This window comes from Cervus canadensis, chromosome 24, assembly GCF_019320065.1.
Source record: "Cervus canadensis isolate Bull #8, Minnesota chromosome 24, ASM1932006v1, whole genome shotgun sequence".
Classification (NCBI taxonomy): domain Eukaryota; kingdom Metazoa; phylum Chordata; class Mammalia; order Artiodactyla; family Cervidae; genus Cervus; species Cervus canadensis.
In genome coordinates, this window is record NC_057409.1 from 13,055,489 (window position 1) to 13,079,593 (window position 24,105).

Here is a 24,105-nt window from a genome sequence, read left to right on the forward strand (position 1 = left end):
GGATCCTGGGGGAATATAGGAAGGCTTCATGGTGGTGGCGCCACTTCTACTGAACCATGGTGGGCCCACCTCCGAGAGTGGGTGCTCTGAAGCGGTTGCACTTGAGACTACGCCCACCTGAGAGGAGGGCTCCTAAAGTCTTGAGCTCGAGCTATGTATGGATGAGGCCGAGAAGATTCTGAAGTTTGCTCGCTGTGACCTAGAATGACAGTATGTAGGCTCTTGAGTTGCTCTCCTCACTCCCCACTTCATCTGCCCATTTCACAGGTAAGAAAACTGAGGCCTGAAAAGCGGAAGTGACTGACACACAGTCAGCCTGTGGCAGAACCCAGGCGGCTTCACCACCAGCCCTGGGCTTTGCTTTACCCACCCTCTCTCCTAGGCCGAACGCTCTGTGGTTTGCAAAAACTCTCGAGGTAGGACCAACCCCACAACAAAGACCTCATTCATGTCCAAGACTTACCCATGGTGACCCCTTCTTGCCAGTCCAGGGTCACAGGGCTCGGAAGTGGCTGTTGGGGTGGGGGAGCACACACCTGCCCTCTTCCCTTTGAGTGGGGAGGGGAGGGAGAGAGGGGAAGGGTCAGCAGGAATGTAGAGGAGACCGCAGGAGGAGACGAGGCCACTGCCGTACCAGAAGCCATTTCACTCACACACCCCCGTTCCCAGGAACAAATTGCACATTTAGAGTCATTTTCCTGGAAGAAAAAAAAAAGCCTCTCTAAAAATATATTTTCTTTCTCACCTCATCCTGGGGCTAGAGCAGCCCAGCTGGGCAACAACCAAAAAAGTCGGTGGAGGAGAGTGACCTGGAATTGCAAAAGAGGTGTGTGTGAAGGGAGAGTGAGACGGACCGAGGGGGCCGGAGACCCTCCTGACTCCACACCAACAGAAATGGAGAGAGCTCAACCATCACCAAGACATGTCATGCGTCTTTCCTCTTTGAGACTCACCGAGACCAGCAGAGCTCACCCTCAGTTTCCTGAGTCCCTGCGGAGGGCCAAGTAGGCACAGATCTAGGTGCTGAGGAAGCTGCCATCCCAGGGCTGGAGGTGGGCAAGGAGCAAGGACAGTCAGCCCTCCGGATTCGTGGATTCAGCTCACCTCGGATGGAAAGTATTCAGGAAAAACAAATTCCAGGAAGTTCCAAAAAAAACCAAACCTGCATTTGCTGCACACTGGCAACTATTTACCGAGTGTTTACATTGCATTAGGTATTATAAGTGCTGGTCGCTCGGTCGTGCCTGACTCTTTGAGACCCCTATGGACTGCAAGCCCTCCAGGCTCCTATGTCCGTGAGGTTTCCCGGGCAAGGACACTGGAGTGAGTTGCCATTTCCTTCTCCAGGGGATCTTTCCAACCCAGGGATCGAACCTGGGTCTCCAGTACTACAGACATATTCTTTACCAACTGAGCTACAAGGGAAGCCCATAAGGAATCTAGAGATGACTTAAGTAAAGTTTGTGCATGGAAGTATGTGCGTGGGTTCTATGCAAATATTCATGCTCTTTCGTATAAGGGACCTGAGCCTCAGTGGATTTAGGTATCACAGGGATCCTGGAACCCATCCCCCAGGGATGCTGAGGGGTGACTGTAACTGCATTCACATGGGACACATGGCTCCTGGCTCCGTTCCTCACCCTCTGTGGGCCCTGAGCAGGTTACTCCCCTCACCCTGGGTCTCAGTCTTTGCATCTGTAAATGGGTCCGATCTGGGAACGCCAAACTTAATTCCCAGCTCCCAGCGTGGGGCCCTGGGATGGGGCATGTCGGAGGGCAGAAGCAGGGAGGGTCTTGAGCCCCTGGGCTCTGAGGAGAGGAACTCTGGGTCCAATCCCAGCTCTTCCACTTCCTGGCCAGTGACCTGAGACCGCTGTCTTCCCATGGAAGTTGATGTAACTGCTCTCTCCTCCCAGAGTTGGAGGCAGGTGACCGGGTGACATAGGGCAGCACCCTGCTCAGGGCATCAGCCAATACTGGCCATTATTTTCCAGTCATTCCTGGCTTGGTCCACTCGCGACCCGAGGGGTGTGGGCCAGGGAACCCTCCTGAGCCTGAGAGACAGAGGCTGACCTAGCCCTGGCACAGGAGAGCTGTGGTCTCTGGGGGGGTCCCTGGTGCAGCCGCACCCCAAGACACGTCTCTACCCGGGGCTCCGAGGAGCATCTGGAAGTTTCCTGGAGTCCTGGCAAGGGGGCAGCTGGTAGGGGTGGGGTGGCCAAGCTCTCCAAGGCCAAGATAGAGCAGGGCAGCATGTGCCTCACAGGAGAAATGAGAGAAATGGGCCTTCTGATGTGCCCAGAACCAGCCTGGCCTACAGCAGTTTTTGTGCTGTGTATTAGCTATCCACAGCTGTGTAATGAATGACCCTCAACACAGCCACTTAAAACAGCGATAGGCACTATCTCCCCCAGTTTCTGTGGGTCAGGAGTTCAGGGGCGGCTGAATAGGTGGTTCTGGTTTGGGGTCTCCCATGAGACTGCAGTCAGGATGTCCTAGAAGGCTGGAAGGGGGCTGGAGGCCCTGCTGGCAAGTTGGCAAGTGTGACTGGCGTGTTAAGCCTGGTCAACAGCAGGGGCCCTCAAGTCAGAGTGTCCTACAAAGTGTCCCGGAGAGAGCAAGCTGGAGCTAGTGTCCTGTGTGGGGGAAGTCACGCCCTACCCTTTGCACAATGTCCTATTGTTTGCAGGCTGCCCCCTTCACGCAGAACACATGAGGAAAAGGACATCAGGAAGTCGGCCACCTGGGAGGCTGTCTCCACATGAGGTAATAACTCAGTGCAATCACTTTCATGCTTAAAATTGTCCCAGTTCAGAGGATAAATTAGTCACACTTAGTGAAAATTCCAAGGTCTCCAACATAGCAGGAAAAAATAGGGCAATAAAAATAATAGTAACAGGTTTCATGTGTGGCTTGCTATGTGCCCAGCTCTGTGTCAAGTGTTTCCAGGGCGCCCCAGGAGGTAGAAGGACTATTATCCTCTTGTGTAAGAGGATAAATGACTCACATTGGTCCCAGAGGGGTGGTAGAGCTGGGATTTGAAGCTAGGCGCACCTGTGGGTCATAAAAAGACTCGGAAGTTTTCATTGTGAAAGCTTTGATGCATAAGCCAGAGATGTAGCCCCTAAAGAGGTACTAGGGCCTCGGGTCACATTAACAGAGGCTTGGGGCCCCCCTGCTCACAGGATCAGCCCTCTGACCTCATACCAACCCTGTGAGGGTGGCAGGGCTGGGCTATCATGCCAGGTGACAGTTGGGGCAACCGACTTGCCAGAGGTCACACGTGAGTCCCAGGCAAAACTAGGGTCTGTGAGACAGATACCCTGCCGTCCCAAGCCAGAGTGAGGGACTAGCTTTCTGCCCAGCAGAAGCTGGGGAGGGAGGGAAGTGGAAAGCTTAGTCTTAGGGCACATGCCAGACCTCAGGCCTCTGGATGGGACTCTTCACTCCGGAGCCCCACAAGCCGGGGATAAGCCATCCCAGCCCTCCACCTTGGACCCTTGAGCCCGTAGGCGTCTATAAGGCTTTCTTTAGGCAGCAGCACCCTCGTGTGGCTACTGCTGGTAACTACATGAAGCCGCAGCTCTCCTCCCTGTAAAATGCTTCGCTCTCTAGCGCCTCCTGCCAGCACGCCAAGTCCCTTCAGTCCTGTCTGACTCCACCCCCTGGACTGGAGCCCGCCAGGCTCCTCTGTCCAGTCCCTCACGCTTCTCGAAAAACTCAACTAGAAAAGAGAGACCAGCCATCCCTGGAGCTGATGGAAGGTGGCAGGAGCAAGATGGCATGGACAGAGCACTGAACTCGGTTTCAGGAGACTTCAGATAAAATCCTTGCTAGGTTATTGACTCACTGTGTGGCTTGGGTCTCAACCGCCTCACATGAAAAATGGGCTGATGTCTGCCTTGTCCTACTGCCCGACTTCCCTGGGGCTCAGAGAGTAAAGCGTCTGCCTGCAATGCAGGAGATTCAGGTTCAATCCCTGGGTCAGGAAGGTCTCCTGGAGAAGGAAATGGCAACCCACTCCAGTATTCTTGCCTGGAAAATCCCATGGATGGAAGAACCTGGTAGGCTACAGTTCATGGGGTTGCAGAGTCAGACATGACTGAGCAACTTCACTTTTTCACTTTATCTTATTGCCTAAGGCTTTCAAGAGGATCAAAGGCATCCAAATACGAATGTGCTCTGTACCCTGTAAAGCCCTGTGATCCGGTAAAGGATTTTTATACAAAGTGTGATGGAAGGACTCTGTTGTCATCAAAGTGCGATGGAGGGACTCAGGATGGAGGTCTCTTGTAAGAGACCAAGAATGTCAGTCTCCATATGGTGGCAGCCCAGGACCTCACATCCTTGGATGGACTTGTTAGCAGCTGGTACTGGCAGTCAAATAAGGAGGTTCAGCCTGAGCCCTGAAATGCAATCCTGCAGAGGGAGGGGTCCATCCCAGCCCCAATCCCTCCCACAAGACGCCAAGGGAAAAAGCTTCAGGCCAAGCATTGGTTTGACCCAAAGACTCGCATCAGAACCCAGAACTCATTTCCATATCTCCAAGATGAGAACCACCACATTCCTCACAGGACTGTTGTGAGAAATGAGAGAACATGTAAAAACTCTTGGGTGCCTGGCCCAGAGTTGGTTCATGACGAATGACTACGTCCCCGCTGGCTCACACGGTTAAGAATCTGCCTGTGATGTGGGAGACCCAGTTTCAATCTCTGGGTCAGGAAGATCCCCTGGAGAAGGGAATGGCAATCCACTCCAGTATTCTTGCCTGGAGAATTCATGAGCAGGAATTTTAACTCCATGGAGTAAAAAAGAGTCGGACACGACTGAGCGACTAACACTTTTAAACTTCTTTACATAATGGACAAGGATTGTTTGGTTCACCAAAACCTGTGCACAAACATTTAGAGGAGTGCTATTAAAGGTAAAAAACAATAAATATCATTTATTGCACCAATGTGCCAGGCACTCTGGTAGGCTACGTAATTCAGTTCATCCTCACAGCCAACCTTGGACATGAAGTACTGTTTTCCCCAGTTTCACTGAGAAGAAAATTTGGACTCAGAGAGATGACCCAGGTAATAAAAGGCAATTGGGATGAAAACCTGTATCTGTCTGACCACAAAGGCCTCAAAGACACAGGATTGAAGTAAGATGGTGGAGGTATCACATTTCCAACCTAGCACCTTGCTTTCTTACCACTAAAAACACAAGACATTTCTCTAAATGTTGAGTAAAAGGAGACAGAGGGGGGAAAAAAAGTAGTCTAAGTGTAAATAGTCCAGGTAGAAGAGAAAACCTACATGGGTACCTCTTAAGTTCCAGGCACTTGACATGTTTATTTTTATTTTTTGCCTGAGTCCTAGCTGCAACATGAGGGATCCAATCATCCAACCAGGGATCAAACCCAGGCACCCTGCCTTGGGAGCATCGAGTCTTAACCACTGGGCCACCAGGGAAGTCCCATGACATGTTTATTAACAATTCCATCTTATTTCAGCTTCATGAGGTATTACTTCAATCTTTGAGAAGAGAAAACTGAGGATCAGACAGACAAAATTACCACCTCAAGGTCACAGACTGTAGACTCATGGGAGAGAAAGAAATCCAAGCCTCTTGTCTTGCCTGCTTTGTTCTCAGCCTCTGCAAAGGTTCAGTAAAACCGTAACTGTCTCGAAAGCTGTTAACTTTCCATGATGTAAGAACCACTTCACCTACACACAATTGATGGGCCTTCAATCCATTTCCAGCAAGGAATTCAGTTCAAGATCAGGTAAAGGGACTACTCCAGTGGTCCAGTGGTTAAGAATCTACTTCTCGATGCAGGGGACAGGGGTTCAATCCCTGGCTGAGGAACTAAGATCCCATAAGCCACAGGGCAAATAAGCCTTCACGCCTCAACTACTGACCCCTTGTGCTGCAACTAGAGAAGTCTACGCACCCCAACGAAAGCTTCTGCATGCCGCAACTAAGACCCAACACAGCCAAATAAATACACAAATACTGAAAAAGGTCGGGTCAGGGCTAGGGAGCCTGGTCTGACTGCAGAGCCAGACTGACTACTCAGTCGCACACACCCCCAGCATGCCATCTCTAGTGGGCCCGCAATGACTACAGCCTCGGAAGAGGGTTCGGGAAGACTCCATTACAGCTGCTAAGGCAAAATCAGGTTCTGCACTTGAACTCTCCAGTCTTAGCTCCTTTCCCCTACGTTTCTTCTCAGACCACAGGGGCTGCTAGTGACCGTCCCTCACCCTTGGGAGGGGACCCTGAGAAGTCCCCTTTCCATCTACCCTGAGGCTCCACTTCCAGTGCCCCTGGCTGAGCCCATCCTGTCATTGCCAACCAAGTTTCACTGGTGGTTTTCTGCCAAAGCTGCTCCTGGAGCAGACAGCAGAGAAGGGGAGGGGGCATCTCCAGGCACAGGCGGCAGGTACTTCAGTGAGCTAGGGCCTCCTGAACTCACTGCTGGAAGAGGTCCCCAGTGTGATGCAAAGAAGAGTGAGCTAGGGACAGCAGGCCAGCTTGGGCCAACCTTGGTGTCAGGACACAGAAGGGCGGGGTGCAGACAGGGGAAGGAGCGGGGACCTCAGGACAGGGAGGCCTTCCCCACCACCCTGCCTCAGAGAGCGAGGAGGAGACGTTTATCATCTGCTGGATTCCAATACCGGCCCTTCGGGCTCACAACAGCACCCGAGAGCCCAGAGAGTGCAAATGACGAGAACCAGGCAGACAGTGGGGGTCAGGCCTTTTGAGGATGCTGTCATGGGCACCCAGGAAGGTGAATTTTCTGATTTTTCAAAAGAAGCTGGACATCACGATGCACGTGGGATGTCTTTGATAAACCCTCTTACAAGACAAAAACAGAACAGAAAGAAAGAGACACAAACAAGAAAAGGGCTGTCTGCTCTGGGGCACTCTATTGGAAAAAGTAATAATAACAATAAAGCACAAACTCAGATTCCAAAGTTCTGTATTTTTCAAAATAAAGATCACACATTGTTTAGAGACAATCTACACAAGAGTTACAAAAAATAGTTGCCCAGGCATAAGCATACACAGGTTTGTTAATTATACACATATGGTTACAAGTGTGCTTGCAAAAAAGTTCATTGGAAATATACACAAGGCTCTGGAAATGTACACCGTGTAGTGTTACAATTCTATATTCAAACAAGGAAAATTGACAGTATGTTACATTCACTTACAAGTAGACAAAATGCAAAATACAGTTCATCTTCTGTACAAAAAGGAAGGGCAATTCACACTTTACAAGGTGAGAGGGGCTCTGATTGTAAGGAAAGTTAGGGCAGGGTTGAACTTTGCACGTCCTTTTGACTGTCACAAAATAAGCAAAACATTACTTTTTTAGGATTAAAAAAAAAAACCACTAGTGTGAACTGAATCATCTGGAATAACATTTAGAAAGGATCTCGCTACTATCTGACTAGGTGACAAATAAAACCAAGCTTTTTTTTTTCTTTTTAAAAGTTAACTAGGCTGTATAAAGAACATTTATTCCTTCAAAAGAAAAAAAAATTTACTTCTGGTTGAAATTACAATTTACAATATACAACACTATATGCTACGACCATAAAAGGTGTGAATATACACTGAATGCACAGGGCTGGCTAATTTTCTTTTCTTACCAAAAAACGTGTTTATGTTGATTCAAACTTCTCCACATTTACATTACAGGTATACAAATGTACAATTGTACAATCAAAAGTATGTTCGACTACTAGGGTACATTATAGATACAGATTAGACATCAAAACAAGAAAATACTACAAATTTGTATATATGCAAAGTCTACACCAAGTATACACTATATATTTATAGAAGCAAGACCAAAAGCAGAGTTGGATTTTTTTTTTTTTCTCATGCTAAATAATCAGATTTTTGCCTTTCAATGTTAACAGAAAAAAATCCAGTAGGCAGTAAACAATCATACCCGCCCGGCCTTGAAAGACATTCTGGGTGCTCACATCTCCTCCTCACAAAATGGACTACACTATTTTCTTCAGCATAATAGTCTCCAAAAAAGGCAATTTTCAGAAGTTTCATAAACTTAATGTCATAAACTGAGGCTTTTGCAACTCTGAAATGATTTTCTATATATATATATATTTATATATATATATTTTTATAAACATTGTTAAATGCCAGTTTGGGGTCATTTAACTAAAATTCAGACTTGTCAGGTTTTTTTTTGTTTGTTTTTCTTTTTTACTAAAATGAGGAAGTGGGGAAGAGCTATTTGCAAAACTTGCCAGTGAGGCAAATGAGTTAAAAACCTTTTTTCTTTTTTTTTTTTTAACTTTTTTGTTAAACCAACCACCCTGAAAGTTTCCACACGTGGAATATAGATACAACATTGAACAAAATATGTGGCCTCCCATGTACACTGGTTACCTATGTACAAGTATCCTATACACCAGTAAAACAACAGGGCAATTAGTCAATTAAAAAAAATAATTAGTACATGTTATGCGTAATAAAATGAAACAAATTTACAAAGGCTTTTCCACTTGTGGATTTGATTCCTTTTTTTGGGAGGAGAGGGTAATCCTGGAGCAACCATTTACCCATTTTTGGATTCTACACTGGAACATTTCTGGTTGCTGGTTGGATTCACCAGTGGGCCAGTGAGGTCAGTGGGAATGAGGGCACGGGGTGACACTGCCTCAGATAATACCGTTAGGGGGGCCACAGATGGGCCCTAAGTCAACGCCATTCTTCATGTAGTATTTCTCCAGCTTGGCCAGGATGTGCTTGCCATAAGTGTACTTGCGAAGAGTCGCGATGTGGGGCCGGATCTGCAGAGAAAGCACAGTCTGTGTTACTCTGGCCTGTGACAGGCTCAGGGGGCTCAGGGTAACTTGCTCCTGGACACCATGAGTGCCTACAGGTACACACACCCCACAAGCAGCATCCTTCACTAGCTCAGCCTGAGCACCTGAATACACGAGCTACACTGACCCAGCAGATGAGGAGGGCGGCTCCTGTCCTGAGCGCTGATGCAGGATCCAAGGGCTCTGGAGGTTGGACAACCACAGGCCACTTCCAGGACAGCGTGTGGAGACTGAGCATCCCGAGACACGACCACACCATCCACCGCTGTCGGCAGCCCCTGAGGGAGCCTCTCGGCCCCACGGCTCTCCTCAGCAGCAGGGGCTGCTTTCTGGGGACCACGAACCCTGCGCTCATCACCTGACCCTGCTCTCCCATTCACAGCAAATCACAGAAGGCTATCAATGATAACAATAAAAATGATGAACAAGAGCCAAGAACCATCCATTTTGAATCCTCGTAAGAGAGGTGTGATTATCCTCGTTTCACTGATGAAAACACGGAGGCACAGTGGTTAAGCCACTCATCTAAAGTCAGACAGCCCCCCCCCACTGTCTGGCCACTCCTCTCACAGCTCTGCTCCACCTCTCCAAGACACTCAGCCCCATGAGCATCTCTCTGTACCCCCAACCCTGGGGCAGACCCACATCCAAAAGTCCCGTGCATCCCACACAACTCGGCAGGTGCTTCCTCTCTGGAACCACCTTTCCTCGTTGGTGACCTCACAGAGCCTTCTACAACACACTGCGTTCACAATCATTTGTGGAACCACCAACATGCCACACAGACAGTGAAAACCCACAACATTGACCTGCTTCCCCCATCACAGCTCCCCAGTTACTTACTCAACACAGGACAACATGCCAGGGAAGATGGACACTCTCAAGCCTGAGTGTTCCACGCAGACCGTTTTGCCTGTTTAGTTGTACCCTCAAAGCAAGGAAGGGTCAGGTGGCTCCAGAAACCACTTCTGTAACCCACACAGGACGCAGACCCATATTAGCTTTATACTCTCACCTAGGAGCCAGCCTGGGAAACTATGCACAGTCCTTGGCTCGAACTCCGAGCTGTGGCACGCAGACCACTGCCTAACCGTCCTAAATAAACACACTTGCAGAAAGGACACCACACTTCCATCTGGGTCGCAATCATGGTGACATACAGAGCTGAGGCTTTGGTCCTTAGTGCTCGAGGCTCCGAACCCCTTGCTTTTGGCAGCTCTCCTTTTAAAACCTGAGTGAAATTCAATCCCTTCACCTGTCTGTCCCCAGGACTGGCTCACTGATGAGTCCAGCCACTTAACCTTTACATCTGTCCTATTCCAGACAAGACACTAACAATGTGCATATACAACACTGTTGAACTCCATCTTCCACTTGATTTAAAGGGAAATGGAAAGCAACGTGTTCCCCTCTCAATCCTCCCGCTTCCTAAAATGGGTATGCCTAGCTGTGAAAGAGCAGAAGTCTTAGGCTTTTCAGATTCTTAGGACTCCCCCTCCTCTCTCAACTCCCTCAATCAAACCAGCTGCACAAGCCCCATTCTGTCCACTTCTCTTGATTCTCAAAACCGCCACTCACCTCTTGGCTTAGCTATTTCAACAACCCCCTGTCCAGACCTCACTGCCTCCTCTCCTCCAAGTTACTCACTGGCCAGGACCATGATTTGAAATCTAAGTGTGATTCTGGCACCCCAGTCCTGTCCCACTGGACTTGCTGTACTTCTCCATTTAAATACACTGTCTTGTCTCCTCTTTCAAGGCTTCACACACTAGGTTTCCTCCACCTGGAAAGGTGCAAGGCTTTATTCACACATCGCTCTCGCAGGAAGCCTTCTCTGTGAGGCGCCCCTCCACACTCACAGCCCCCCACGATCTCCCCAGCATCAGTGTAACTGTCTGCAACACCGCTGGGCCTGCCAACAGTGTCCTGGTGCAAGAAGAGCTCACCGGAGAGCACCTGTGCTTTTAAGTATTTGGTAAATGAATGAACTTCCAACGTTCTGTGTGTCTCCAACATCCCCTCCACCTTCACCAGCACCTTGACAGGCCCATCTGAGTCTCACAGCTTAAGGACTCTGGACTCCCCAGCCCTCAGCTGCCATCGCCAACACCAGCACGGTGTTGGGTTCTGACCTGGAGGCGGTGGGGGCCCCGTCTGGCTCAGAACTTGAGTCCATAGTAAAGATTCTCATTACCAAACTCTGTTCTCAGAGAGGGCAAGTGGCTCATCACTGCCAGACCACAGGCACCCCTCCATCGAGAAGGGCTGGGTCAATTCAGAGCCCAAAGGCTGAGGGTTCAGACGGGCAGCACCCGAGGCGCGAGGCACTGCCTCCCGCAGACACAGTGCGGCCCGCACGCCTGCCTGGGGGCTGGCTGGACTCCCCGGCCCCGTGGTCTGTGTGGGGCCGGCGGGACCTCCTCCACGACCGCTCTGAGGCCCTGAGCCTCCTCATGTGCTTTCTGGGTCAGCTCCCACTCACGGCACACAACGCCTCAGATTTCTGTCCCATTTTCTCCCCTCTACCTCCTCTGCAGCCTGGACTTCTCCTCCTACAAAGCCTCCCCTCAGCGGCGTGCGCTCAGGCGCTCACGTCACCCTTCCCACATGTGCTCTGTGGGCAGTGCTCAGCCTCAGCCATCTCTGTGCTGGTGACTGGCACACGGTGGGCGCCAGATCAGCGTGCCAGACCAGTGCGGCCTCAGGCAGGAGCTCCTTCAGCAAACGGTGGAATGGAAGATGAGAGGGAGGAACGGAAATAAGGTTAAGGCGGCTGATCTGCTAGACTGAGAAGCTGGTCTCCTGGGAGCCAGCAGGTACAAGACTCGGAGGGGACTCCCCCACAAAGACTGAGTTTAACATTCATGCCAGTGAGTTACTGATGGAGCGGCAGCAAACACAGGGACAATGGCCACTCCAGATAAAAGGGACAAGAAGGCACGATCCAGTGACAAACTGCACAAGAAGCAGCAAGAGGCCCACCCTCCTTTGCATTTCAGAACTGAGAAGAAGCGAGGCCAGCTCCTCCTCTCTGATGGAGACCCGCACAAACTGGCCTACCTTGTGCATGACGATCTTCCTCTGGGCTGGCTCCGCCACATCGATCATCTTCTGGACCACGTAGTTGGCGTACTGGTCCTTCATCATGGTGTATAAGGCACTGTGGGGACCGTCGTTCATGGTGCACACCTCGTCGATAAGCACAGCGCGCTCTGTACGGGAGGCGTGAGTGACACACTTCTCCACGACGTTGCTGTAAGGAGACAAGTCCAGGGCCAGTCCTTAGACGGGCCTCGATCGGCCGGGCTCATCTGGCCTGGGCTCTGACCTCAAGGTCAGCAGCAAGTGAGACTTCTTGGAAGATTAATTCCTCATCTGTTTGGCTCTATAAGATCCTATTTTTGCCATCTGTGACCTCCAATGTCGACCATGGCCAAGCCCAGGTCATGGAGGGTACCAGACCCAACCACCTAACAGGGGAGGGCAAACCCAGGTAAGTAAAGGTTCACAAGACTGGTTATGAGTTGAAATGGGTAATGAACATAATTTCAACAGGCATCAACATCTATCAATTCTCTCCTCACCTCTGTGAACTTAATGGGGCCAAGAACAAGTCTCTCTCACATCTAGATCCCCAGTGCCACGCACAGAACTGGGCACTTAAGACAGGCCCTACAGACTTGCTGAGTGAAGGCAGACACAAGGAGAAACCACAGTCGTCAGTCAACTACTTCACACTGTCTCTTAAAAACAAGAAGGACCCCCAGGTGTGTCCACATGTCTAAACACTTCACAGATGTCTCAACCTCGGAAAGGAAAAAAAAGACGTGGTTACTTTAAACCAGAGTTCCTCTACAATCCAGAAGGACAGCAGATGCTGATTAAATCACACCCAGCCACATGCTAAAGGGCACTCCTCACCCAGGAGTGATTGATTACTCAAGAATGTTTGCTTCTGTGCCTCCGTAGGTATGAGGAAGTTGTGTGATGTCTAAGAACAAGAACAATACTTATTCTTTGTATTTGTATTACTGGAGCCAATACTTGGCAGAGAGAACATTTGGCAAGTGGGAGGCTGAACACTCTGCAAGGATTTCATGACTGGGGGAAGAGCTGCTCTGGATCACAGAACACTCAAGTAGAAAAGGAACTTTCAAATCTAGCTAATGCAGAAAGCTCTTTTCTGACCATTCTGCAAGATGCCCATTTAGCCTCTGCATGAGAATTTCCAATGATTTGGAAGCGATTCTGGGGCAACCGACCATGCAAATGAATGGTTCTCTCAAACATTCTTTATATACTAGAGTAAAAATGTGCTTCCCTGAAATTTCACCTATTTGTCTTAATTTTGCCTTCAGGGGCTGAAAAAAAGGATGTCTATACCTACTCTAGGAACACCAGAAGGCAAGAGATAGTGTCTCACTCCTTTCAAAGGCCAGCCCTATATAATTGAACAGTCATCACAAATAACGACCACCAAGTCCCTACTCCAGGTCCCTACACCAAGTTCCTACTTCGATTTTTAAATCGCAAGAGAGGGTGGTGGTTCCACACCACTCTGAAAGAACCCTCACCATGTTATCTGGTTTCGAATACTGAACCTTTATTATGTACGTGCTTTTATTTAGAAAACAAAATTCTCAAGCTAAAATGTCCAAGAACTACCACCATCCTACCAGACATTTCTTCAACCTTTCTTCTTAAGACAGAGCAAATCAAATCTGATAATCACGTTTTAAGACCACAAAAAGCCTCTCCCTTGTGATATAGCAGCGGCATGCGAAAACTTTCCCCCTCACGTTCCTCCCACAGCACTCTGCAATTCTAGCATGAGCTGAAGGTGTGGCGTGTGGAAGTGCATCTCCTAATAGACACTGGCTTCTCCCTTAGCAGAAAAGGGAGTTAGGACATTACTAAGCCAGTCACGATATCCAAATGTTCAAGCAAAGAATCATCACTTTTTAGAACTGCCAGGCTGAGCTGCCCCTTCATCCACCCAAGACCAGAGTGATCAGATTTAGAACAGAATTTTCTACTAAGCTAGGCTGGCAACAGGACACTCATTCTTCTGGGTGGAAGACTGACTCCTTGACAGTAACTTGTCTTTCAAGAAGGTCATCAGGGTCGGCTATCACACTTGGTAGGATGACTCACTGATCAGGATCCCACCTGGCCAAAGCCGCCCTACCACCTAAGCACACAATCCATATTGTTTCAGTCTTTAAAGTTCATTCTAGTATTTCTGAAACTGTGGTTCTTAACCTGATTGTGGGTGATAAAATCAACTTAGTGATTTGAGACTAGCTTTTTTTGTTTTTTTTTTTAATGAAACAGAGTAGTCAGTATCAATTAATTATGACAATCTTCAGTTATGTGTGTATGCACGTGCCTATGCATTCAAAGTTGATGAAAAATTTACTTTGTATTCTGGGTTACCATCAAAAATGTCATAAGGTCACTAACCTGCTTAATTGGTTTGTTTCTATTCAATTTTCAAATTTACTGGCTCTTTTGTTAACTTTAATTTACTGTTAAAGCCATATAGTGAATTTTATTTCAGATGTTATACTTTTCTACTCTAGAACTTCCCTATTATTCTTTCTGTAATAAAGCTTCTAATTCTCTACTAACATTCATCTTTTCATTTCACTATATGCACATTTTCCTTTACATTTTTGAGTATAATTTAAATACTTTATAATACTTTAAGTACCTTAAAATATAGTATTTTAAAATACCAATTACTTATATAAAATTTGTAAAATGTATAATTTATAAAATTATAAAATTCATACTTTTATATAATTATACTTTTTATAATTTTAATACAAATTTTTATTTTAATTTAATTTTTAAAATAATAGCTTTTATATAATTATAAAATTATATACTTTATAAAATGCTTTATAATCCTTCTCTGCTAACTCCAACATCTGGGTGGTATGGAACTATATTCACTGGGGATTTTTCCATTTTCATTTTTTCTTCTTGAGTATAGGTCACATTTTTCTGTTATCTAGACATGACAAATGATGCACTGTATACCCTGAGTTCTGTCATATTCCTAAGAGTATCACTCTCCTAACCCCTTTTTTGGGCACGCGTTATCTTTGCTGAAAGTAAACTGCAAACCTCCCCCATGCAATAAGCAGCACATGAAATCTCCACTAAATTCTTTCAGCCCTGGCAGGGTTGCCTCAAGTTCATCCTACACAGTGTGGGTCAGGAGTCAACTAGATACTTAAGAAAGTTTAAATTTAGGCTTCCCCCTCCTCCCTGGTTCTCTTCCTTTCCAGAATTTCTCCCCTGTCACTCTGCCACTGCCTTTTTGGAACACCAGCGATCTTCTATCCCAACTTAGCCTACAGACTAAAACTTTCCTAATTATAGTCAACAACACCTTTTATAAATTTCAAAGTTACTAACAGACTAGATCTTTAATGGTTCTCAACAGAAAAATGATAATTATGTGACATGGTAACAGCTCAAGTTACTGTAGGAATATTACAACATATAAATGTATCATACCAACAGGTTGTACACGCAAAACTTGCACAGTGTTACCTGTCAATTATGTATCTCTCCCACTCTCTCAAAACAGGAGGTGTGGGAGGAGGGGGGGTGGAATTTTCCCAATGCAGTGAACCTTCTTTCAAGTATCAACAACCTCCTCTACTCACTTCTGGTTATCTCCATGCTCCTGGTCACTATCTAATGTCTGCAGGTAGTTTTTGGCATTTTGTCAACAATTTATTAGTTGTTATACATGAGAGGGTTGGGCCCAAAATAGCTACTCCCTTATTATCAGACCACAACTGTAATACTTAACACTATACAAGGGTGAGACATTATATACACTGAACCAGACAGTAAAGAGGACTGTGACCCCAAAAAGAGACCTAAGAGGTTCCGTCCTCTATTTTCCTGATCCTAGCAAATGTCCATAAAAACCAATACAAGGTCCAGGAGATGATCCTACTGTGGTTAGGGTGTTGAAACACTGGATCTGGGGTGCTTTTATTTCTCGTCTCTATTTTCCATGCTGTAACAAGATTTCACGAATTAAAAGTGAACAATTTAAAAACATCAAGGCTGTTCGAGTCACACCTGCCCTGCAATTTACTTTAAAAACAAGAGAAGAAAAATATTCCAAAAAAATACAGAGAACTATGTTATGCGTAAGATACACACTCTACTCAGAAATCATAGCACTAACCCACTGGACGGCCATCAATTTCTTCTTCAATCTCTGCTACTTATAAGTTACCTAAAACATCTTTTACAACCTGGGAATAACATATACATTTAATTATTGGGCTGGTATGATATGAAGGCTTGAAAAGAGATTTTGAAGACTATGAAGGCCTTATACAAAGATATGGTTACCTTCCTTTTAACTCTCAGTATCAATGAGGAAACTAAGTAAAGAACATTTCACAATTCCAAAAAAGTAAGTTCATGAAATACCCAGTTTACCAAAGTACAAAATGTATGTGCTTTAGAAACAAATTCCCCAGATTTCAAAGTGGCTCACTCTAGGGGAGTAAGAAGCCCACTAAGAGACGTCTTATGTTTCATATTTTGCAGTAGAACTCAGTAACTATGTATTACTTTAAGGAAAATAAACATTAAAAAGAAGAAGAAGAAAAAAGTACCACAATTTCTCTGGACCTGAAATACTATTTAATCATTTCTTCTGGAAAACAGCCTGTGTAATTTAAAGCACATACCTTGCAAATTTGTGCTGACTCAACACAAGTACATTGCCTCGAATTTCTGCTACAATTTTACTTTTATCCTCAGGACGACCATGCTCCAATACATGCTGGATTACATAATTTCCATACTGATCCTGTTTCAAAAACAACAGAAAATTTTAAATTTATATAAACAAGCTCTAGGCTACCTAAATTCTGACATTAATCAACATCTATCTTCCTTTAACACCATGATGGCTTACCTGAATACTAAAGAACATATAGGATTTTTTAAATGGATAGGTAGTGACAATTTTTCCCTATCATTACAAAACAGGAACACATCATTACTAGACAATGGAATGTTTCTATATATATTTATGCTGAAAGATCCAATCAGGGATTTCAAATAAAGAGCTATTTTTCTAACAAATGTACAAATGGGTCTCTGCACCTGTCTTTAACAAAGAAAAACTGGAAACACTGGCAACACCTAATTAAATAACACCACAAGCATACAATGCTTTCATCTAAAGTGAAAGATGTGTTTAAAGAATAAGTGTGTGAGCAAGAATTCCAAGGGCACAAATATTTATTTGTAACACACAAAAAATTAAGTGCATACAAAGAACACTTTTTTAAAAAAGTGCCTATGCCAGATGTATCTGCTTCTGGACAGTAGGATTATGGAACCTTTCTTGTGTTCTGCTGCTCCTTTCTGCACTTACAACTTTTTTTACAATGAATATTTAATACATTTATAATCTCACATCTCTGAGCAAAACAAGCAACAAGCACCACTCCTAAAATTGCTTTAAGACAACATACTACATGAAGAAAGTGTTCGAACAGTATGATATGGGAGAAAATTTTAGTAGAAGCAAGACAAATTTTAAAAACTACAGAAATTAACTACTCCATTTAGTTCATTTGAAAAGATGAAACTGACAGACTACATGGCCTGCCTAAGTGGCCACAGCTAGCTTAATCCATGACAGGGCTCTGGCTTTTGACAGTTCCTGACAGATCTCTTGATGACTCAGAGGTAGATCTTAACTCCAAGGGCAGGGTTCTACTCATCACCCATATGCATAAAAGATGAACCAGGCTGGTATAAATGGAAACTTGCCCAGAGCTTCAATGGGCATTTTAAACACATTAACCCCTTCTGGAAAAGAAACCTGTGCTGAGAAAACACGTAAGCGCACAGGTGTTTGCAGTTCCTCTACTGGCAACTCCATTACCTGTACAAGTTGCTCGGTGTGCTGGTGAAGCTCCTCTAAAATAGGGAGTGTCTGGTCAGGGAGACAGTGCTCCAGGATCCTCTGAATCACTCGGCAGCCATAAGGATGCGTGGACAAAGCAAACACCTAGGGCAGACCGACACAAACAAGAAAACCAAAATTAACAGGTGCCACTTTCAATACTTCAGAATTACTTATATACATTTTCCCATTAATTTTCCCAATGACCTAGAGAGACAGTCATGATTATTCTTGGTATACAGATGAGAAAACCAAAGTGCCTAAGTTTACATAATGTGCCTAAAGTCTTACAGACAGTAAATGACACAGCCAGGATTTGATTTCCTACTCTGACTCCAAGTCCAAATTATTAAGTATGGCATTTAAGTTCTCTCTGAAAATAATAAGGTGTGTATGGACGAATGAGGATAAACTCTAATTTCTTAAACCCATTCCAGGAACTCATAGATTTATACAAATTCAAAACTAAGAAGGACCTTACCAAAAGGTTTATTTAGAAAGGAACAGAGATTAAGGTCATAGAAAACACAGTTAAAGAGTCCACAGTGTCAAATGATGGCTTTAAAAACAGAAAAAGGGTTTGGACCAAAGCCTGAATGCTTTCACATAACCACAGGATAATGTTCTGAATTGAGCTGGGGTGTTTTCCAGCAAGAAGCAAGAAAGGATTCCTCTTTTGTTGAGTCTGGAACAAGGCGAACGCACAGGCTTCAGATCCAGAGAACCCAGTCTCAATTCTGCCCTTCCTAGCTGAATGACCTGGATTACCTGAACCTCAAATTTATTGTCAAGAATAATGACAGTAATGATGAGAACACTTAATACGCTCCCTAGTGGCTCAGACGGTAAAGAATGTGTCTGCCATGAAGGAGACCCAGGTTTGATCCCTGGGTTGGGAAGATCCCCTGGAGAAGGAAGTGGCTACCTACTCCAGTATTCTTGCCTGGAGAATCCCACGGACAGAGGAGCCTAGTGGGCTACAGTTCATGTGTCTTAGATGTTTACCAAGTGTCAGTCACAGTTCTAGGTGTTTTATACACAGCTTCATGTGTACAACTATACACCTGATACACTGTACTGTTTTGCTCAATTCTAGCTTTATAAAAACAGTAAACACTCAGTCTAGAGCAACTTATTTCACTCAACATAGTGATTCAAATATTACTTATAATACTATGAGGTTCTACCATTTACTCTGTTTATCTATCTGTATAGCATAAAGTTGAGAAAGTCTGGGGGGGTGGGGCGGGGTCTGATCCTCTCCTGATAGATATCTAGTTTACTTAGTCTTTTCCTATTAGGAGACCAATGCTGCTTTAAACATATCTGAACATATCTTGTTGAGCTTTAAGCCAACTTTTTCACTCTCCTCTTTCACTTTTACCTGTCACGAGGCGTGGCCAAAAAAAAACAAAAAAAATGATCTACTATTTGTGGTCTTATTTTGCATTTTCATGATTACTAATAGGATTACTTTTTCATAGGTTTCTTCTGTCTATTCAGGCCTTGAGCCCATTTCTGAATTAACCTGTATTATTCTCTTTGATTTTAAGAGTTCTTTATATATGCTGGTTATCAATTCATTGGCATTTTTCATCTTGAAAATATTCCCTCCCATTTGGTGGCTTAATCTGTTTACTTTTTTGTGTATTTCAAGCACACACACAAAAAAAGCCTTAAACAGAGGTACTCTTTTTTAACTTAACTCAGAAAATCCCAAATAATCCTCAGTTACTGTTTGAGCTTCCCTTGTGGCTCAACTGGTAAAGAATCTGCCTGCAATGTGGGAGACCTGGGTCTGATCTCTGGGTTGGGAAGGGAAAGGCTACCCACTCCAGTATTCTGGACTGTATAGTCCATGGGGTCGCAAAGAGTCGGACACAACTGAGCGACTTTCACTTTCAGTGTCTGTACTCTACTTAACCATTGCTGTAACCGAGCAAACCGCAAAACCTAAACAACTCTAAAATCCCATTTCAATACAGGCTTTAGCAGTTCACATGACTATACCTGAAAATTTACCTGATATTTCCAGTCTCCCCTCCTTTTCAAAAACAACAACAAAAGCTGTGGTATGACAAAATAGCAACTCTGCTTGGAAATTGGTGCTAAAAGCACCCTGGTTCTTATGATACACAATAAACAGGAGAAATCAGAAGCTAGTTCTGGTTGGGTGCCACTTAACAGAGTTCAAACCAACCTGATCATTGCCCCATCCAACGCCCCAAAATTAAGAAGCACCTTGGTGTTTTCTTGAGATTTGGGGGGCAGAGAGGAAGGGGGGAGGGGAAGGGTTGGTGGATATGTAGGACCTCAGTCAACCCCTGCATTAGAAATGCAGAGTCTTCACCACTGGACCACCAGGGAAGTCCCACACCTTGTTAAAGATATAGTCACACATAACCTGTAAGACTGGTTTTGTAAATCACCTAAATTTTAAAACATGATAAAAACTTTTAAATATCAAGATAAATAGTACTCAACCAAATAAAAAAACTTACTCGTCAAATATAAGACTTAACAACTCTGATGACAGTATCTCATCCTGACATGATCCTGACATGATCCTCCTGCTTTCATGATGGAGAGAAGATCCATGGACAATTAAGGGAAGAGCTGGAGGTGCACAGAGCTAGTACCTAGTAACACTGAAGAGGACTGCTACTTACTGCAGTCTAAAACGCACTAAGCCCTTGAGAACACTCCCATTGTGCTCTCCGCTCACAATGGAAACACCCATCAACTTGTTTCCCTTTTTTCTTTACTAAGTCACTTACCTGCCCCTTAAATGCATCGATGATAAACTGCAGAGACTGGGGCTGCACACACTCGATGCACTTCTGCACCACGTGATTGCCATTCTGGTCTTTCACACACTTGAGGACATGGCCATCCAGTTCCCGAACCATTTCATTCTAGTTGAGACAAAGAAAGAAAGCATCACCAGAATCACAGAGAGCAAACACCTGGACAGTCAACATTCTCCTTACCAAACACAAAAAGCACGGAGCAGGGAATCCATGACAATGAAAGTGGGACAACTCAGCTGTGGCACTCAAGACAACCTTGATAACAAACGAGGACTGGAGTTTTTCCACATGATAGCAAATTTCCTATAATGACAACCAGTCTTAAGAAAAGTTCTCTAACTTGCAAAAGACCTCTTGGGAGTTCCAAAAAAAATGCAGTCAACTTCAAATAGAAAGCAGCCGGTATCAAATCAACTATATTGTATTAGAGACTATCACATACAATTCACCATTTGTCACCATGACAAGACTGTAAAGTCCCTATCAATAAAAATGACAGTAGTTAATCTAGAGCTGACTCTAGCTAGGCAGACCTCTAAGTGTTTAACATGATCTGACTTATGAATCTGCCTGACAATCCTCTGCAGTGGCCACTATTACAGATGAATAAATCAAGGCAGAGAAAAATTAGCTGACTTGTTAAAAAATCACAGACCCGGACTTGCCCCAATTCAAACTCAAGTAATCTGACTCCCGTGTGTGGTGATACAGATCATGTCAGCAAATGACTAGTCGATTAAATATTACCCTGCACACTCTTCTCCACCCACATATATGAATATATGAACATACTGAGTCTGAGAAGGGTTAAAACTATAAACGGTGACTGAATCAGAACTCTAGCCTGAGTCTGTGACTCCAACATGATCTTTCCACCAGGCCAGACTGACTGCATAATCAGCTGGAATAGTACTCTCAGTTAATGAAAAGTGTCCAAAGGCAGGGAAAAATACAGGACAAAACTAGACATTATGTGGTATGTATGTGTGTGTGGGGGTGACAAGGGTACCGAAAAAGAGCCATTGGGATTTTTATTGGATCCCCTCCCCAGACTTGTTGACTCAGGTCTCCTTAAGCTGAATACCTGCACAACGGCAGGGCCCTGGTACTTTCTGCCCAATTTCTTTGCTGTATACAATCTCTATATATTAGCTACACGGTGCTGACTCTATATTTATGGTATGGGAGAAGACAGCAAACCAGTTTAAGATGGTGACATTTATGAATACAATTGTCTTAAATCCTTGAGATGTTAAGCATGTAAAAGCACTAAAAGATTTTCTAATTAAAGAAACTCAAGACTACATTGCCAGGGACTAAACAAGCAATAGATTCAGGACAGTTTGCTGAAGCAATTAATCAAATGTCAGAAAAGAATAACTTATGGAAACATAATTATGAGAATGATAAATAGAGGATGATGCCTATATAAAGATAAAACACCAGGAACAGTTCTAATAATCAAAATGAAGGGGAAGTGGCATCCCTGAAGCCCAAAGAGGTAAAAACTCCACTGGAGATCAATTTATTTCATCTAAAATACACTTACATCTGGAAAACAGTAAGTTATTTGTACTGGGGAAGATAGTTTAGACCCAGAACAGGAATCACAGAGAAACCAGATTAGGAAAAGATACTCAGCAATATATATAGGGTAGAAAGAGCAATGGGGGGGTGGGGGCACAGGGAAGAGAAGGGAGACAAAAACTACTACAGTGTAGCCACTGGATCAGAAAACAAACAAAAAAATACAGTAAAATATAAAATAAAATCAACAGTGTATCATATTCATGGGAGAGGACAAAGATATGGAAAATATCTGGGGAATCAAAATTTCCTGCTTGCTTTCAGTAAGCAGGCATTATGGTCAAGAGAGGGAAAAAGTTCCATGTTCAAAAGAAACAAGAAAATTAACAAAGGAAGATTCAGTCATCAAATTTTCATCCTGGAACATCCCAGGGAAAATTAAAACTGATAACGATTTGAACATTAGGAGAAAACAAACTAGTAGCTTCACCCCTGCTTCTAATCACTTACACACAACATCCTCTTCTTATCGCTGTAGCTCCTGTGCTGGGCACTGAATGGAATGAATTCCCAACCCGCTGTGTGTCTCCAACATCCCCTCCACCTTCACCAGCACCTTGACAGGCCCATCTGAGTCTCACAGCTTAAGGACTCTGGACTCCCCAGCCCTCAGCTGCCATCGCCAACACCAGCACGGTGTTGGGTTCTGACCTGGAGGCGGTGGGGGCCCCGTCTGGCTCAGAACTTGAGTCCATAGTAAAGATTCTCATTACCGAACTCTGTTCTCAGAGAGGGCAAGTGGCTCATCACTGCCAGACCACGGGCACCCCTCCATCGAGAAGGGCTGGGTCAATTCAGAGCCCAAAGGCTGAGGGTTCAGACGGGCAGCACCCGAGGCGCAAGGCACTGCCTCCCGCAGACACAGTGCGGCCCGCACGCCTGCCTGGGGGCTGGCTGGACTCCCCGGCCCCGTGGTCTGTGTGGGGCCGGCGGGACCTCCTCCACGACCGCTCTGAGGCCCTGAGCCTCCTCATGTGCTTTCTGGGTCAGCTCCCACTCACGGCACACAACGCCTCAGATTTCTGTCCCATTTTCTCCCCTCTACCTCCTCTGCAGCCTGGACTTCTCCTCCTACAAAGCCTCCCCTCAGCGGCGTGCGCTCAGGCGCTCACGTCACCCTTCCCACATGTGCTCTGTGGGCAGTGCTCAGCCTCAGCCATCTCTGTGCTGGTGACTGGCACACGGTGGGCGCCAGATCAGCGTGCCAGACCAGTGCGGCCTCAGGCAGGAGCTCCTTCAGCAAACGGTGGAATGGAAGATTAAGAGGGTGCAAGTGAAGAAAACTAGAAGGTTTAAGTTGGAAAAAGTTTTGTTTGTTGGGGTCAGTTCGGGTACAAGAAATTGACAACTCTACTTTCTTCACCTCTTGCCAAAGGAAAAACCCACCTCTAAAATCACACCTACTAAAGACTTAATTCTGGTCAAAGGGGAAAATGTTTGAAACCGCTGGTTTTAACACAGACACTTGATCCACTATAAATTTACAAAATTAACTGCACAATTCATGCTTGTCATGCACAGAGGGCAGCCACAAGCACCAAAGAAACACTGAGAGAAAACTAAAGACTGACAAACATGCAAGGTTCACCACATGTACCATGAAGAAACACCAAACACCAAGAGAAAAGTTAAAGGGGAAACTTACAATTACCTGCTGGTCTGAGGGAATAAACTCAAGAGCTTTCTGGATAACACGGCAGCCATACATCTGCAGTGCCAATGACAGGACGTGGCCTCGAATCCGTTCAGCCAAAGCCAGCTTCTGTTCAAGGCTGCCAAACTAGACATAATGTGTGGGTGAACACCATTACTTAGGTAGAAAGAAAGAAACCAGAGAAAGCAAAGCATTCATTATTCTGTATCAACCACTGGCATACCTCTTTTAGCCCTA

General features: G+C 45.3%; 1 protein-coding gene and 2 non-coding genes across 20 annotated transcripts in view; all 3 read right to left on the reverse strand.

The window, feature by feature from the left end:
* Positions 1–6,956: 6,956 nt before the first annotated feature.
* Positions 6,957–24,105, reverse strand: part of PUM1 (pumilio RNA binding family member 1) — a 122,895-nt gene continuing 105,746 nt past the window's right edge. For 15 of the 18 annotated variants that reach the window (XM_043445943.1, XM_043445941.1, XM_043445940.1 and 12 more), the window contains 6 exons: positions 23,860–23,994; positions 20,595–20,732; positions 17,797–17,922; positions 16,586–16,707; positions 11,916–12,108; positions 6,957–8,819 (listed from right to left, as the gene is read on the reverse strand). In XM_043445943.1, the coding sequence (XP_043301878.1) occupies positions 8,688–8,819; positions 11,916–12,108; positions 16,586–16,707; positions 17,797–17,922; positions 20,595–20,732; positions 23,860–23,994 (846 nt within the window). In that variant the 3' untranslated portion in view covers positions 6,957–8,687. The remainder of the gene's footprint in view (positions 8,820–11,915; positions 12,109–16,585; positions 16,708–17,796; positions 17,923–20,594; positions 20,733–23,859; positions 23,995–24,105) is intronic. The other 3 variants (XM_043445929.1, XM_043445934.1, XM_043445926.1) reach the window with 1 other exon arrangement.
* On the reverse strand, positions 11,009–11,093 carry LOC122426919. The gene has a single exon (XR_006265273.1). It is a non-coding gene; the product is annotated as a small nucleolar RNA SNORD103/SNORD85 (small nucleolar RNA).
* Positions 22,887–22,971, reverse strand: LOC122426918. The gene has a single exon (XR_006265272.1). It is a non-coding gene; the product is annotated as a small nucleolar RNA SNORD103/SNORD85 (small nucleolar RNA).